The following is a 15123-nucleotide window of genomic DNA, read 5'->3' as shown; positions in this document are numbered from 1 at the left end:
CAGTGTGTTCACACTATGTAACATCTTGAGTTCTAGCTCCTTCTTAAGGGCTTTCAAGACATTTTCATCAAAGGTTTTAGCACCTAGTTGAAAAGAAGGAAGGAAATATGTGAAAGAGGGGTAGGAGGTGGGTGGGAGGTGGGCAATCAAACAGGTTTAGTTTAGCTTACCTCTCTGGTAGCCTTCTCTGGATGGGTGGGGACAAATACTTTATTACCATCAGTAACTGTACTGGTTTAGTATGTGAAAAAAAGTACATGTCAGAGATATCACCCTCTTTATTTGGATAAATGTGTGCATTTTTCCTCTTTAAAATGCACTGTAGGAATTTGACATCTCCTGTAGGCCTGTGCTCTCCACCAAACATCAACACCTTTTGTCAATGGATGCTCTGTGTGCTGGAATGGCAGCATTGGAGGAAGAGGCTGGAACTGGAGGTGCAAGTGAAGAACAAGCAAGGAGATACAGCTTAATAACTACATCTGTGAGCTCTCTACGTCTGACTGACATTTCATTTGCCTTTTACTTGGCTGTGGTCAATAAAAACACCACATAGTATGTTCAGAATATCAGCTGTGCTTTTCTGTTTGCAAGGGAATTGACATTCTGCACTAAAAGATTTTTTTCAGATATGGCATCTTACTAATCTGTACCTTTTCTTAAAAACACTTGAGAAAGTGTTGAATATGACTAAAATTGCAAAGGAAAATGCCATTGGAATTGTAAACACTTTGTGTTTACTCAAGCAGTAGGTTCTTGTGACATACACATGATGACAAGTTTTGCCCAGTAACCCACGCAGTAAACAGCTTTTCTGAGCTGCTGTCTTTACTGTGTTGCAAAACAATTAATCCGCTTTAGGCTGTGCCTCCTGCATTCTCCAGGAGCAATCCTACCAAGCATTTGTAGCTGGGGAAGGTCAAGGCACCTCAGTGAACTCGGTCTTGCTGCAACAACACAAAACATTTACTTCTGATGAGGGTTCCCTTTTAAGCATCTGCATGCTCAGTGGTTGGGATCAGTCCTTCAGTGTTCTTGGGTAGTTTGCAGAGGAGCTTTCAGCTAACAGATCTTTCCCCTTTATGTAACTCACAAACTGCTAACTCCTGATAGAGGTTTCAGGAGAGGGAACTATAGTATTCCACAGTGAGGACATTGCAAATCTGAGGATCAGATCAGTTCACGACTAAATATGACCACTGAATGTGCAGCACTCCATTTAAATTTTGCTTTCCATTCTGCCAATGCTGTGCCTGCTCACTACTCATGTGTACACTTTATCTCTTTGCTGAACAGTACTTACCAGCATTTTTAATAATATGCATGGCAAGCCTTGTTAACAAATGTGATAGGTGGTAAAGAATCTGGCAGAAATCAATAATATCAAAAAAAGAGGAATTTAAATAGTAGATGATGACAGCTTCTTCAGGTTAAAAATCAATAGTACAAGATCTTGGATCAGGTCATTCTGGACAGGTGGTCTCCCATGAGTGAGACCTGAGGTACCTTCAGCGCAGCAAGAGGAAGAGGGGTGCCAACATGTACTGGAAGGAGTCTGAGTGCTGTGTTTCTGGTTGGGCTGAACCTTGCACTTTGCAGAAATTTCACTGACATAAAGACTTTTTAAAAGTTCAGTCTTTTTGACTGCTGCAGGAATGTATCTCTATGTATTCCACAGAGACTGGGTTCCAAGTTGAGCAAGGACGTGATTTCCTGAGGTGGGAGCTCTGTCTGCTCCTTGAAGAACAAGCAGAAGATACTTAGAGTACAGCCTACTGAGGCACCCTCTGTGCATTGCTCACCGATGCTCCCAGCCTCTCATCCCCAGCTAGGAATTTTATACAGATACTCCAAATCTTTTATACTACTTGATGGACCAAACTTTTGTTTTCTTTTACTACAAAAGGCATTTAAGATCTGTAGGGGAGATTTCAAAGAGCAGTAGGTCACGAGAAGGTTACTAACTTCTGGAATTAATTTTTTTCCTATTTAGGTGTTTGTTTGTTTTTAAAATGTTTTGAATATTGCAAAAAATCTGTTAATTACATTCTCTGTTGTCACAGCTATCAACCTGCATCAGACAGTAATTCTGCTTTCTCCTTTCTTTAATTTTTTTAACCTAGCTGTGTCAACCCGAGGAGTCCTAGCACCTGTGTGTCCCATGTGCCTTTGGAGTTGAGTAATTAGTATTCTTAGAGCTCATCCTATTTAGGATCTCACTCAGCCATGCCCTGATCCTGAATACTTTCTCCAGTACAGTATAAACTGTAAGCCAGCGTGAAATAGTACAGTGCTGAGTTCAGCTGTCCTTGTGGGCAGATTAAACCTGCCCGAAGAGGGACAGAACAAGTGAATGATACCAAATATGTCTGAATCTCTAATCTTTGAGGTTCTTAAATTAAAAAAAAAAAAATAACAAAACCAAATCCCAGATGTTCTGGTTTTTAAAATTTTTAACTGTCATGCTTTCGTAGGTATAATATAAAAATAACATGTCCTCAAAGATCCATGAAAGTTGGTGTGAAAGGCTGTTTTCTTCCTGGATATAACTAAGAGTCTCATTTGTTTGATAAGGAGAAATCTATTTAGAGTCATGGATTTTTGATTGAAATTATAATTCCATAGTTTTTAATACATGTAAACAGAGTGTACACTTATTCTGAATGTTTATTCTGAATGCTCTAGAACATCCATAAGTTTTAGGATGTACCAAAAATTTTTAAAGTAATACATAATGTGCGTGTGGGCTATTTGTTTTCACAAAGAAGCCTGTTTTTCTTAGTGTGTAGACTTCATGTTCAGTTTAAAAATAAGTTTGTATATTTTCTTTGGCTTTCAGCCTACTTATAACTGTAAGTGCATTGATTTAATATGACAGCTCACCTGTCTGTCGTGATAGCTCTCAAAAAAATTCCTGTTCTGTTTTACAGTTGCTTAGGAAGACAACTCCTCCCTAGAGCACACAGGGTTATTTGAGGACGGCTATAAGTTAAATTTTCCCTGTAAAAATGAAAGCCCATTCACTACTTCTGATTATTTTCTGAATCTAAAGGGCTTGGCTGCTTAATTTACTTACGCGTTTTGATTTTGTAGTTCAAAAGACAATAAAAGTAGCCCTTTAATTATCTTTCTTTGTGTGTTAAGAGAATTGGAGGAAGTAGAAGATGGAACTGAAAGAGGAGTTAATTTCCTATGCATGCATTGTTGAGGTTTTTGGTAACCACCCTGATTAGCTTTTCTAACCAGCTTCACCAGAAAATAATGTATTTAAAACATCTTACAGGAAGATTTTGTCAGTATTTCCCCATTTGATTAGTGAAGCAGGGGAATGCAGGAAAGAAAAACCCACAAATGCCTGTTGATGGTGTCTGTGTTATAAATACAGTAACATGTAAATCTGTTACATTTGGGATCAGTGGTCGCTTGTTTTTCAGGGTCTTTCCATTTAATATCTAGAACATAAATTCATTATAGTGCCAGTGGTTTTGGAAGAACAGTTTACAAAAAAAAAAAAAAAGCTTCCCAAAACTCACTCTGTCTCCTAATTTAAAAAATAAAATAAAATGTATAAACTTATTTTCTGGTCTTATTCCATATTTATCCAATCAGGCTAAGAATTATTGTATTTAGAGCAAATTGCTTCTCATTAATCATTGTGCAACTGCATAAAGGTTCATAACAACAAAAAAATATTCCTGTGTTATTAGGAAGCAATGCCAGATTTTGTCTAAGGTCATTTGCAGTAATTGTGCTCCCTGTGAGAAGACTTAGCTGTGCTAGGTGGGTTCATGTTGTACCTAATGTGGTGTAACTGTGCTGCCTCATCAAGGGTGATAGCAGAGCCCTGATGGGTTTCAGTGCATTTGTACTGATTCTTACATCAAATTAAATGATCATAAGACCATGGGTCAGCAGTATCAGCTGGTGCCAGAGGAAGTTGTGGTACTAGGGAAAAATCATCTGAGGGTGGGAGGGCAGCATGAGAGGAAAGAGTTGGCTTTGTCATCTTATCCAGCAAATGTGCGCTCTCTAGGTCTGGTGCACAGGGAAAGATCAGAAGTGTCTTTCTCACTAGCAGTCTGCACTTGATCAGAAATACTGAATCTTTAACTCAGGGCAGTATCTGAAGTGGCCATTTGGTTCAGCCTCACGTGTTGTGTCCACACAGTAGGATTGGCACACACACACAGCTCACAGAGCCAGGGTGTTGTGAGTGGGTGTGCCCAGGAGATGTGTGCTGGCCACCCATCCCGAGTGCTGCGGGTGTTCAGTACCACGGGAGGGGAGGGAGGGTTTTGGAAGAAGGACACTGTTATGGAAAGAAGGAACATGGTCTGCTGAAATACAGACACTGCTAATTTTTTTAAGATTCTACCCAGTTCAAGTACCTTCCTTTTCAAGTCATGGTCACCCAGAATAGGTTTTTAATAATGGTGTTTGAGGAAGGAAACTTCTTGATAAAATGAGCTGAGTTGCACTACTGATCACAATTGCTTTTGTTCTTTGTCAGAGAGGTTGCATGCAACTGAGGGAAGAAATCAGTATATTTAAGTATTTTTTGACTTGAAAGTTGCATTGTCCTTTCTGTGTGATCTTCATGTTTATAACGTGGCCAGATGGAAAACTGAAGCAACTCACATGGATTTTAAATTAAGAAGATGTAAAATAACCTCCCTTCACCTTTTTTTTTATGATAAAGTCCCTCCTCACTTGGAAGCTTATTCTTTAATATTCTAATTGATTTACTTGAAGGTTAACTTGGGAAAATGTCTAGTACTTGATTTATTTCCCTTTTAAAATCCACAAATGCTAATCTAAAACAACGAAAGAATTTCATGGCTGTTTTACTTTTCATTTTATTTTCATATATTACTGAGCTCTGAGTCAAATATTTTTTCTACCCTTTCTGCTATCTGGTCAATCAGGAATTTTTTTTTAATATGGAGAATTCTCTGAATAAGCTTACGAGATATGTTTCCCTGTGCTCTTTTTTAGTGAACTGACAAAAATAGTGGAGATTTCTGGGGAAGGTGGACCCTTGGGAATTCATGTAGTGCCCTTTTTTTCATCCTTGAGTGGAAGGTAAGATATTTTCTGCATTGCTCAAGAAGTATATAAATGAAAGTATTTCAGTTGTGCTTATCTTAAAATACCTACTATTTACCAAAAGGAAAACAAAAATTAGTCTATGGCACTGTCTTCCATTACCAAAATATTTACTAGTCCAAGTTCTGTATAAGGCAACCACAGAATCAGGTAGGAAAAGACCTCAGAGATACTTGAGTACAGCCTTTGGATGATCTCCATCTTGTCAACTAGACCATGGTAAGAAGTGCCATGTCCAGTCACTTTCAATCAATACCAGCAGCTTTGTTCATATGTGGTCTTTTTGTGGTCTCTGTTTTTATTCTCTGAATGGTAAACTGGACTTAGTAGTTTTGTGTGGTGTTGGGTTGGTTGTGTTGTGCTGTTGTGGGCTTGTTTGGGTGTTTCTTGTTTTGTTTTTCTTAATTGAATATCTCTGCATAGGCTCTTTCTTAGTGACATACCAGACAAGAAGAGTCAAAAAAAATTACTTGCCTACTCATATCTCATATTTTTCAAGCCATCTTTCAGATTTGATTGCATAGCATTTATAAAATGTGCTCTATACCATGAACCTTTCTTTGTCACAATACAATTACTTTAATTATAAATGATTTAACAAAGTCCATTGAGATCACAAAAGCCTATTATAGCAGCGTGCTCATATTGATGTGCTGTAGTTAAGACTGCGTCAGCATTTTCATTATAGCTGTTTTCCAAGCTATGTAGCTTGGATGTGTTAAAAAAAAAAAAAAAATCTAGGCTGAAATTTGACATACTGAGGCTTAGCCAGAGAGGTAATTTGACACTGGCAGCCATGAATAAGAGATGTGAAATTGCCAGTGTCATAAATGACACTACTTTATAGTAAAATGGCTGCCTGTTACACAAAGCCAATTATTGCAAAAGTAAAAACTGTCTAATTCTTAAATGTTTCTTTACTTGTCAGCTTTCATGTAGGACAGAGAATGTGAAGGATTGAATTACCTTGTAAAGGTCTGTTTTCTTGGATAGATCTGAATTTGTAAATGGACCCAGTTTAATTCAGATTGTTTTATCTAGCAAAAGGGAAAATAGATGTCCATCTGCTGGCTGTAAAAATGGCATCGCTCTCTCAAGAAGAAAGCTGGTCTTGGATGGCAACTGCTGGAGATCTGAGTTGTGTCCTTGGCTTTGTGGGCTGCCTGTTTGTCTTGAGAAAGCCACTTGTGTTTGTTTCCCACTCTAAAAGAGAGATCAGAGCTCTTTGGTATAGGCATGCCATAAAGGCTGTTGTTTGTACGCTGTATTTTAAGATCTTTCAGTAAAACAATCTTGATGAAATTGCAAACTATTAAAATCAGTAATTGTTGTGACTGAAATGTAGTTTTGTACTCAAGTATCTCTGTGTTGAATACAGCTTTTAAAGACTTGTAAGCAGAAGGATTCCTAGGTCTACATTGTATTCATGTTAATATGTCCTTACTAACAAATGCTTTTGGGCATCTGCTGGAGTAGAGAGGTCTTTGACAGATGGAACTACTGGTTGTTTAGGTAGCTGTCTTTACATTTTACTGACCTATGGCAGATGTGTTCTGAAACATTTGTTAAAGCACTGGACTGATTTAAATGACTTGACTGTCTTTTTTTAATCTAGCCTGAGACTAGATTATGAATGGTAACTCATCATAACATGAGAAAGTACAGAAGACCATCTTTTATTTCTTTTAGTGACATGATAGAATTTATGATGACATGCTGGCCATGACTAACTCTGTGTGGTATTTCAATTGTAAAGTTATCTTCTAATAAGGTAATGCTGGCTTTAGCCCGGTGCTGCTGCAGGCCAAAGTTTGTCTACAGGTCATTAAAACATCATATTAATTTACAAAATCTTACTTTATACAGGAACTACAAAAGTAATAGAAATAATTTCCCCCCTTTGTTTTACACTTAAATATCATTAAAACCAGGAAATTAAAATTTAATAGCACATTAAAATGCTAAAATTTAGGCTGTGGAAAAAAAGTAATGGAGGAATGAATTCAAGCTGCCTCAGTCTGTGTAACTTGAGCCACGTAGGCAGTACAGTACACACAAGTTTCAGACAAGTAGGCAATCCTATTGCATTATATTAATGCAGTATCTAAGCACACAGGATTAGTGAGCAACCAACTTAATTTGTAATTTCATTTATTTCTTTACTTTTACTGGTTTGTATTTTAACATAGTTGTATTTAATTAGTTCTTAGGGAAGGTTTTTGATTGCCACTAGTTTGATGTCATCAAAAGGGCTGTAGACCCTCACCACCACTGCCCTTTTTAATTCTTTAGGGAAGGATAACACTCATTACAAGAGAATCTTTATTCTATTAAAGAGCTTTTAAAATATATTTTTAAATACTTCAAAGAATTGATACTCAGTAGAAACCAATTTTTCATTTAGTAATTGATAGGACAGAAGTACAGATTTTTTAATGTTGTTAGTAAATCTAAAATCAGATGCTCAGTCAATATAGTGTCACTTGAAATAGTTAATGGCATACTGTGAATGTGTTGAATGGACTTAGGAGGGGCAGTCATGAATATAAGGCAAAAATACAGGACTTTTGTTTTGTGATTGGAGTGCTGGCATATTGAAAATTGCACATTAATATTTTATGTAGTATAACCAGTAGAAATGGTCTCTAAAGGTCATCTTTGATGACCATCTTTGATGCTGAAGTGGTATGGAAATTTAGTGGACAAAGTTTGATTATAAAAGTTCTTCACAAACACGCAGTTGTCAGGATTTTTTGGACACTGTAGTGGTATCATTTGATATAGCTATGTTGAATTATAGTTTGCAATACAGAGGTGTTCCAGGTAGGTCAGGATTAGCCTAGTGCTCTCAACAGAGTTATCAACACTGGCATTTTGCACCACCCACACTGGCTCACTTACTGCATTATTCTGTGTTGCACCTCTGTTTTCACTTACACACATCTCATTAACAGACAGCTGGGGTGATGATGTAGTGCTGCTGTCCTGCCACATGAATGAGTAGTATTGCTGTCTCGTGTCAAAGCAAGGGGCTTGGCAACTGAAAAGTTTCAGGGATGTTTTCAGAAGGAGAAAAGTCAGTTATTTTTGTTTGTCTTATTCTAACTCCTTTTTATTTTATTACAGTCAAGGTAGAAAGTTACTTTTAGTCTGTTTGTGCTTATCTTCAGAGCAGTGGCAGAAAAAAATATTGTGTAAGCTACACTACCATTTTTAACTGGAAAGGGATCTAGGTGTTTTCTTCTGTTTCTCCAAGTATAACCTACAGGACTTAATGCTTCCCAAGTTCTAGCAAGTAGTAAAGCATTAGTGTACAGCAATTTTTGTGGTATTTTTTGGAATCCCCTCCTTTTTCGTTAATAAGTCAGCTGAAATCTTTCTCTAGGTGAAGCACTTCATATATAGAGAGGCAGTGTACTCTGATTTCATACACAGTAGAGATTAATATCTATTTTTAGTTGCTATAAATTCATATCATCACAATAAGGATATTTTTCACCTATGTTTTGCCTTTTAGGATGCTGGGACTCTTCATCCGTGGTATTGAAGAAAACAGCAGATCTAGGCGTGATGGTCTTTTCCATGAAAATGAATGCATTGTGAAGATAAACCACGTGGACCTTACAGATAAAACCTTTGCACAGTAAGTGCTGGTTTACTAATACTTTTAATCAGCCAGGATTTTATACAGTGCCCTGTTTAAGTGATTTGTAATGGGATTAATACTTATTTAAAAAAAAATGCCTGTAAAATTGATATGTGACTGAAACTTTGTTTTTTTCTTTCTGAAACCTCCAAATAAATGAAATTTGAGGACTTCTAGTGAACTTACTGTGCTTACTTAATTTAATAGCATTAAGTTTTGTAATTGTTACCTTCCCTTTCTAGTTCTTCCATTACTTTTACCTCTTTGTAATTTTTTCTTAATAAGACTTTCAGAATGAGTCAATCTCACAGCATGGTGTTTAATTTTCTTTTGCAAATGAAATAAGATTTTTTGTTGTGCTACAGCTTTTTGAGCGTTTATTTTTTTTAAAAAAATACTTCTACTGTCAAACTATGATTGCTTGAGCTAAATGGAAAGTCTCACTTCTTACGACTTTTATTAAAAGTCTGTTGACATTTGTTATCTATCTCAATATTTAACAAGTTGTTTTGATCATCTATGAATTAAAGTGGCATTGTTTCACAAAAGAATAGCCTCTCAAATTTCACATATATTTGCTGTAGTAATTAAATTGTAATTTGTTTTTGCTTTTAATCCATATGTTTAGACAACTGAGTGATTGTTTATAATCTAACAGAAACCTATTGAGATGTCAAGGGAGTCGAGGCTTAACTTTCTAAACAGTAAGCCAAATTTTCAAGGCTTCTAAACTAAAATCAAATACATAATTTCACAGTTAGGAATAAATATTTGCAGAATAGGTTTTCATTAAACCAGTGTAGTTCTGTAGCATAGTCTTGTTTCTGAGACTGCTTTTTCCCCTCCTGAAAGCTTTTCAGTTACAGCTTTCTGCATTCTACTGTGTTATAGTACATGTCATTGTTCCTTCCATGGAAATTCCTAAATAAGATATCAAATTTAGCAGAACGTAATTGTCAGTATCTTATTAAAACATTCATTACCCCACTGTGCAGTTTTGTAATGAAATTTCACAAATCAGGTTTTACTTGAGTCAAAACCTCTTTTCAAAATCATATCTGATCCTTTCTTTACAATGTGTTGTCTCCTCTGATTGTTGGGTTTTTTTTGTGTATTGTTTTTTGGAATTGTGTTTTCTTCTGAATTGTAACTAGATCTCCAAAGATTTCAGCCCATGAGGTGTTTGTGGAGTGGAGGACTCTGCATGTTTTTCTGTAAGGTCACTAGATTTTGGGGCAATCTGAAATACTTCAGGAAATTTCCTAGTTCTCTGTCAGGCTTTCCTTCAAAATGCAACACGCAGGATACTTTCTAAAAGCTTTTGTAAAGTTTCGGGGTTGGAAGGATTATTTACAAGAGTTAGCATAGAGAGATCAGTCTTGTTAGACACTGTCTTTGGGAGAGAGAAAAGTGACTTAAAGGTGATTCAGAGCAGAGCTTAATTTTGTTGGGCAAAGTTTCCTTATGCTGCTAAGTCAAGTAGTGTGATGGCAGTGGTGTTGGATCTGAGGAGAAAAAATGCAGGAACTGTGGGCTCAATGTCTATTTGGGGACTGGCGGGGAATGTTTTGGATGAGCTCTAGCCTATTCCCAAGTCTTACATTGTTCTGCTGAATTTGGCTATTTTCCAAAATAGCCCTCTGCATCATCTCTCTTCCCTGGCTGTGGAGAATGGCTAAAGACTGACTCTTTCCAGGTTGAAATTAATCTCTGTAAATATGTATTTTAGTTTTCATCTGGCATGACATAACTGTGCTAACCTGACAGAAGTCCAAGTTACAGAAATCCAGTAATTGTAAAAGATACAACAAAGTATTGTTCCAATGACTCTTGACCCAGAAATAGCAATCAGATTCTCCTCCAAGAGGAAAATCTGTTGGCTAGTCTCAAATTGACATTTCTTCATAACCCTTGTAAAAGCTATTTTAACACTTAGACTGTTACATGCTGTCTCTTTTTAATTTCAGCAGAGACTTTCTAGTACTGCTCCTGACAATTGCTTCTTCTGCAGCTGTAACAGCAGCAGCCTACTTTCTGTATTCCCATGTTTATAATAGCTATATATTGGGACTGTTGGTCTGCTTTTTCATTTGCTGCTAATCTATTCAATTACATTCTGTTGTGCTGCAGAGTTTCCAGCACCTCTTTTAACTGACTCCCTTATTTCTTTAAAGTATGCACTTGGGGTCTCAAGAAATACAAATTTCTCCATTCATTATTTTTTCCCTTTGAAGTGCAGCCAGTTATTTTGCCCCTGAAGACTGCACTTAGACTTTCCCATAGGATGTCTTGAGTGATTTCCACTAATTTTTGTTTGAAGGAGATCTTATGTTTTCCCTTGCATATATTTTAAATATTAATCTTTTGAAACTGAGTTATTAAATTACCTTGTAACATATGACTAAGTGGCTACTTGGAAAGATGAAGATGGGGTGTGAAAGAAACACAGTTAAAATTTTACATCCTTTATGCTGGAAGTGTGCCATGGTTTCTACTATCAGGGTAAGGTCTGTCCTTGAGAACTTTGACAGGCTGTAGGTGAACAGATAACCTATAATCTCTGCAGATGCACTGGGGCACAGTCTGATACAGCTCTGAAACAGATCCCTTGAGGGTGATGATAAAAGAATGCCTTCCTACAACATTCTGCTCCCTCTGTTTTCCAAGTTGGAGGTTTCTCTCTGGCAGCATCGCCTGTCAATGAATGTTGCTGTACTGACTCTTGATGCTTGTACACAGTATGGCAAGGATGGTTCTTTCCCACAGCAGTATCCATTGGGACTGACTCCTGACTTTCATGTCTTTGTGCTACAGAAAACCCTCTTAAAACAGCCTCTCCTTTTCACCACCTACAGCTGCAAGGTGGATATACTCTAGGTATAGAGTGTATCTATATAGCTCTGCTCATCTAGGAAAGCAGTAGGTGTGTTTTCAAGACATTTATATCTGCAGTGGCTTCCTTCCTGTGTCAATGTAAAAAAAAATTAAAAAAATTAAAATTTCATAAATACTTTCAACATTTATTCCTGTTACTGAGTGTAAATCCAAAGCCAAGACTTCAGCAAAATACTGACTCAGACTGACAAACACACCACTGAAGGGTAGGAGATAAGTACAATGTTCTTAGGAGGACTCCATGATTTATTTAAAATTTCATGTAGCCATTCCTTCCCCTCTTGCCCAAATTCAGCTAAACAGAAGTTTTCAGTTTTTCATTCTCAAAATGCGTTTCAGCATTGTACTGGACTGGTCTTCTGCAGTATGGAAGTCAGTCCACTTCAACAGAAGTTGAAGAAAGTAGGAGAGGAGAGGAAAGCATAGATAGAAGGAAGTCTCCTTTTTTCTTTTAGAATCCAAGGTTTGTAACATGACTTCATGGAACAAATCTACAGGTTATTCAAAATCCAGGGAAGGCTTTATGATCAGCTCTTTTGGCCAACTTGTCTTAATTGCCTTATGACGTGCTCAGATACACAGATGCACGTCATCACTACCATGGTATCAGTTCACAGAATCATAGAATGGTTTGGATTGGAAGGGACCTTAAAGATTATCTCATCTGTGGGTTCCAGCCCCTCAAGCATGGACAAGGATGTCACCCACTAGATCAGGTTTTTCAGGGCCCCATCCAGCCTGGCCGTGAGCATTTCGAAGGATGGGGCATCCACCGTTTCTCTGAGTAACTTGTTTGAGTACCTCACTACCCTCTGAGTAAAGAATTTCTTCTTAATGTCTGGGCTAAATCTTTCTCTTTTAGCTTAAAACTCATCTCCACTGCCCTGTCAGTATCAAGGGGAGTAGTTCCATTAAATGCTCTAACACACTTTCTGGTGTTGCATTTGGGCACATCTGTAAAAACATTGATTATGTGAACTGTGCATATCCACTTTGCAAAAGGTTACTGCTTGAAAGATGTGAGCAATATTGACCTGTTTATTTAACCATTTATGTAGAAACACAAATAATTGTGCTGTTTTGATCACTTTTTAAATAACTCTTTTAGAAAAAAAGGTTTTTTTCTAATGTCTATGTATCCCATGCTCTCAACCTATTTTATTCCTGTGGAATCAGCCAAAGTTGCAGTAGGGATTAAAAAGGAATCTGAGAAGCAATTAGACTGGATTTGGGAAAAATAGAGTTGAGCTTGCTTGGAGTAGATGTATTCACCAGAACAATTGGTGATGAGTGCTCAGCGTGCCTCTATGCCAACAAGAAAATATGTAACAGACAAGCACTTGAAAAAACCAGCAAGCTGTAATTTCAGCAGTCTTTTGATGAGCTTTTGCCATCAGAACTTCCCTTTCTGCTCTTCATGAAGAAATGTGTTCATTAGTTTATTCTGGCTGATGTGTTTTTGTACTGGCTTAGGAATTCTGACATATATGCTGCTCCTACTTGAAGTGTAAGGAAATTCTGTAGTTTTGAAATCTTATTTCATGTGAACTTTTCTAAAAAAGTAATGCTGTAGATGTGAACATAAGATAAGTTTTCATCTTATTCTCTGTAAGCAATTTCAAATTTTATTTAAGTTTTCTAGTTTGTCATAGGAATTTTCATACCTTTCTTTTAAAGGTCTCAGGACATCTTCCGTCAGGCAATGAAATTTCAAAGTGTCATCTTGGAAGTCCTTCCTCCATATAACCGAGAACAGTATGAGAAGTCTGCTATTGCTCCTCTTTGTATTCTGAATAATGAAGAAGGAGTTACAAAAACAAAAATTCCACCTCCTCTTCATCCAAAACCTGCTGTGAAAACAATTAATATTTCTGGAGCAAGCTTGGAGTCAGGTGTGCAGGGAACACTGCAACAAGCTAAGAGCCCCAACCTTCCACGTCTGGGTAGAAAGCCTTCTTCTCCCTCACTGTCTCCACTTATGGGCTTTGGCAATAAGAGAAATGCAAAGAAAATAAAGATAGACCTGAAAAAAGGTAAGTCTTTGGAGATGGTATGATTAATTCAGTATCATATTCTCTGTAGTTATACCTTAACTTTTAATTTTATGAGTGACATTGAGAATACAAGCTAGTTATTTACTGTTTCAAAGTTCCAAAACTCTCAAAAGGTACAGGAAAGTAATGTTTCCTACAGTGGGCTTTCTCATAAATTTTGGATATATGTTATTCAGATTTACAGATTAGGACATCTCAGTTGCTGACTGTGGAAGCAATTCCATTAGCAACAATTAATTGTAAGAGAGTTCAGTCTTTTCACAACTATATAATAAAAGTTTGAACTGTTTGATGGTGATGTTTATGATTTTATTCAATCTGTAAATTGACCACAACACTGTTATGACATTCTTGTAAAGATATGTTTAAAAATCTACCCTTCTCTGCTTCATGTTTTCCAAGAGCTTGACCACAGATTTACCTGTCTTTCCCTTTTTATTTTCTGCAAACCTTTTTTTTTTTCCCTATCATATTTATTCAGCTGTCAGGAGGCCAAATTTGTGTGTATATCTTTAATTGCTGCAACATGCAGCTGTTTGCCTTTGAATGGAATAACGGGTTTAGGAACATGCAGTAAAATGTTCTTAACCAATTTGCAATTAGCATTTGTATTTTCTATTCGATTTCTGGCTCTGATTTGGCTAAGAGTTTGATCCTAGAAGTGGCCCTTTTGAAAGCTGTCTATAACTTTATTCTCATAAACTGAATGTAATCAAGCTCTCATTTCTTAATTTTTGTTGTTTCTTTACTTAAATCACTCATTTTTGCTTCTGAACTCTTCAGTTTTGTGTTAATAAAACCTACTTAAGATTTTCCCTATTCTTAATGCTTTTGATTTTGAAACATTTATATTTTTAGAAATTATAGCAATGTGATACTGACATGATGATATATTTGAAAACTATCACATGAGTAGTAATACTGCTCAATATAAAAAGATTTTTATGGACCCTGCTATTCCCAGTGATTTTAGTGGCTTATGAGCAATACCTATTAATATTTGTTTTACTCCCTAATAATTTGTTATAACCTACCTGTTAACATTTGAGGTTGTTTATTTCCAAGTAGCAAACAACTTCACTAATGGAAGCTTAGAAGTACCACTTTGTTCTTCCTGAACAGCATATCATCAAGTTTTGCATTCAAATCATGCAATATTGTCCCCATTTACCAAGTTTCAGTAAAACTTAAGTTAGTAAAACTAGATTATATTTATGCTTATAAACAAACAATTCAAACTGCTCTGATTCTATGAAAAACGATTGACATTAAAGTGAAGACTATTATTAAAATGACCTAAAGGAAAGGTAAATGCTTTAAAAAGAGAGTTCTTTCTTGGTTTTTATTATTGTGTGCTTATCCAAGTATTTCCATCTGTAGGTGATTTAAGAGGGTATGTGTTTTGACATCAATAGACTTCTT

The 15123-nt window shown here is 36.5% G+C and overlaps 1 protein-coding gene across 1 annotated transcript in view; it reads left to right on the top strand.

Moving 5' to 3' along the window:
- PARD3B (par-3 family cell polarity regulator beta) overlaps positions 1-15123 on the top strand; it is a 392350-nt gene that overhangs the window by 167245 nt on the left and 209982 nt on the right. Inside the window, exons 6-8 of the mRNA XM_015635105.3 lie at positions 4996-5082; positions 8624-8749; positions 13325-13680. Coding sequence (XP_015490591.1) covers positions 4996-5082; positions 8624-8749; positions 13325-13680 — 569 coding nt within the window. The remainder of the gene's footprint in view (positions 1-4995; positions 5083-8623; positions 8750-13324; positions 13681-15123) is intronic.

The sequence above is a fragment of the Parus major genome, chromosome 7, assembly GCF_001522545.3.
Source record: "Parus major isolate Abel chromosome 7, Parus_major1.1, whole genome shotgun sequence".
Lineage (NCBI taxonomy): Eukaryota > Metazoa > Chordata > Aves > Passeriformes > Paridae > Parus > Parus major.
The sequence above is the reverse complement of the archived record's forward strand: the minus strand, read 5'-3'. Positions and strand labels throughout refer to the sequence as shown.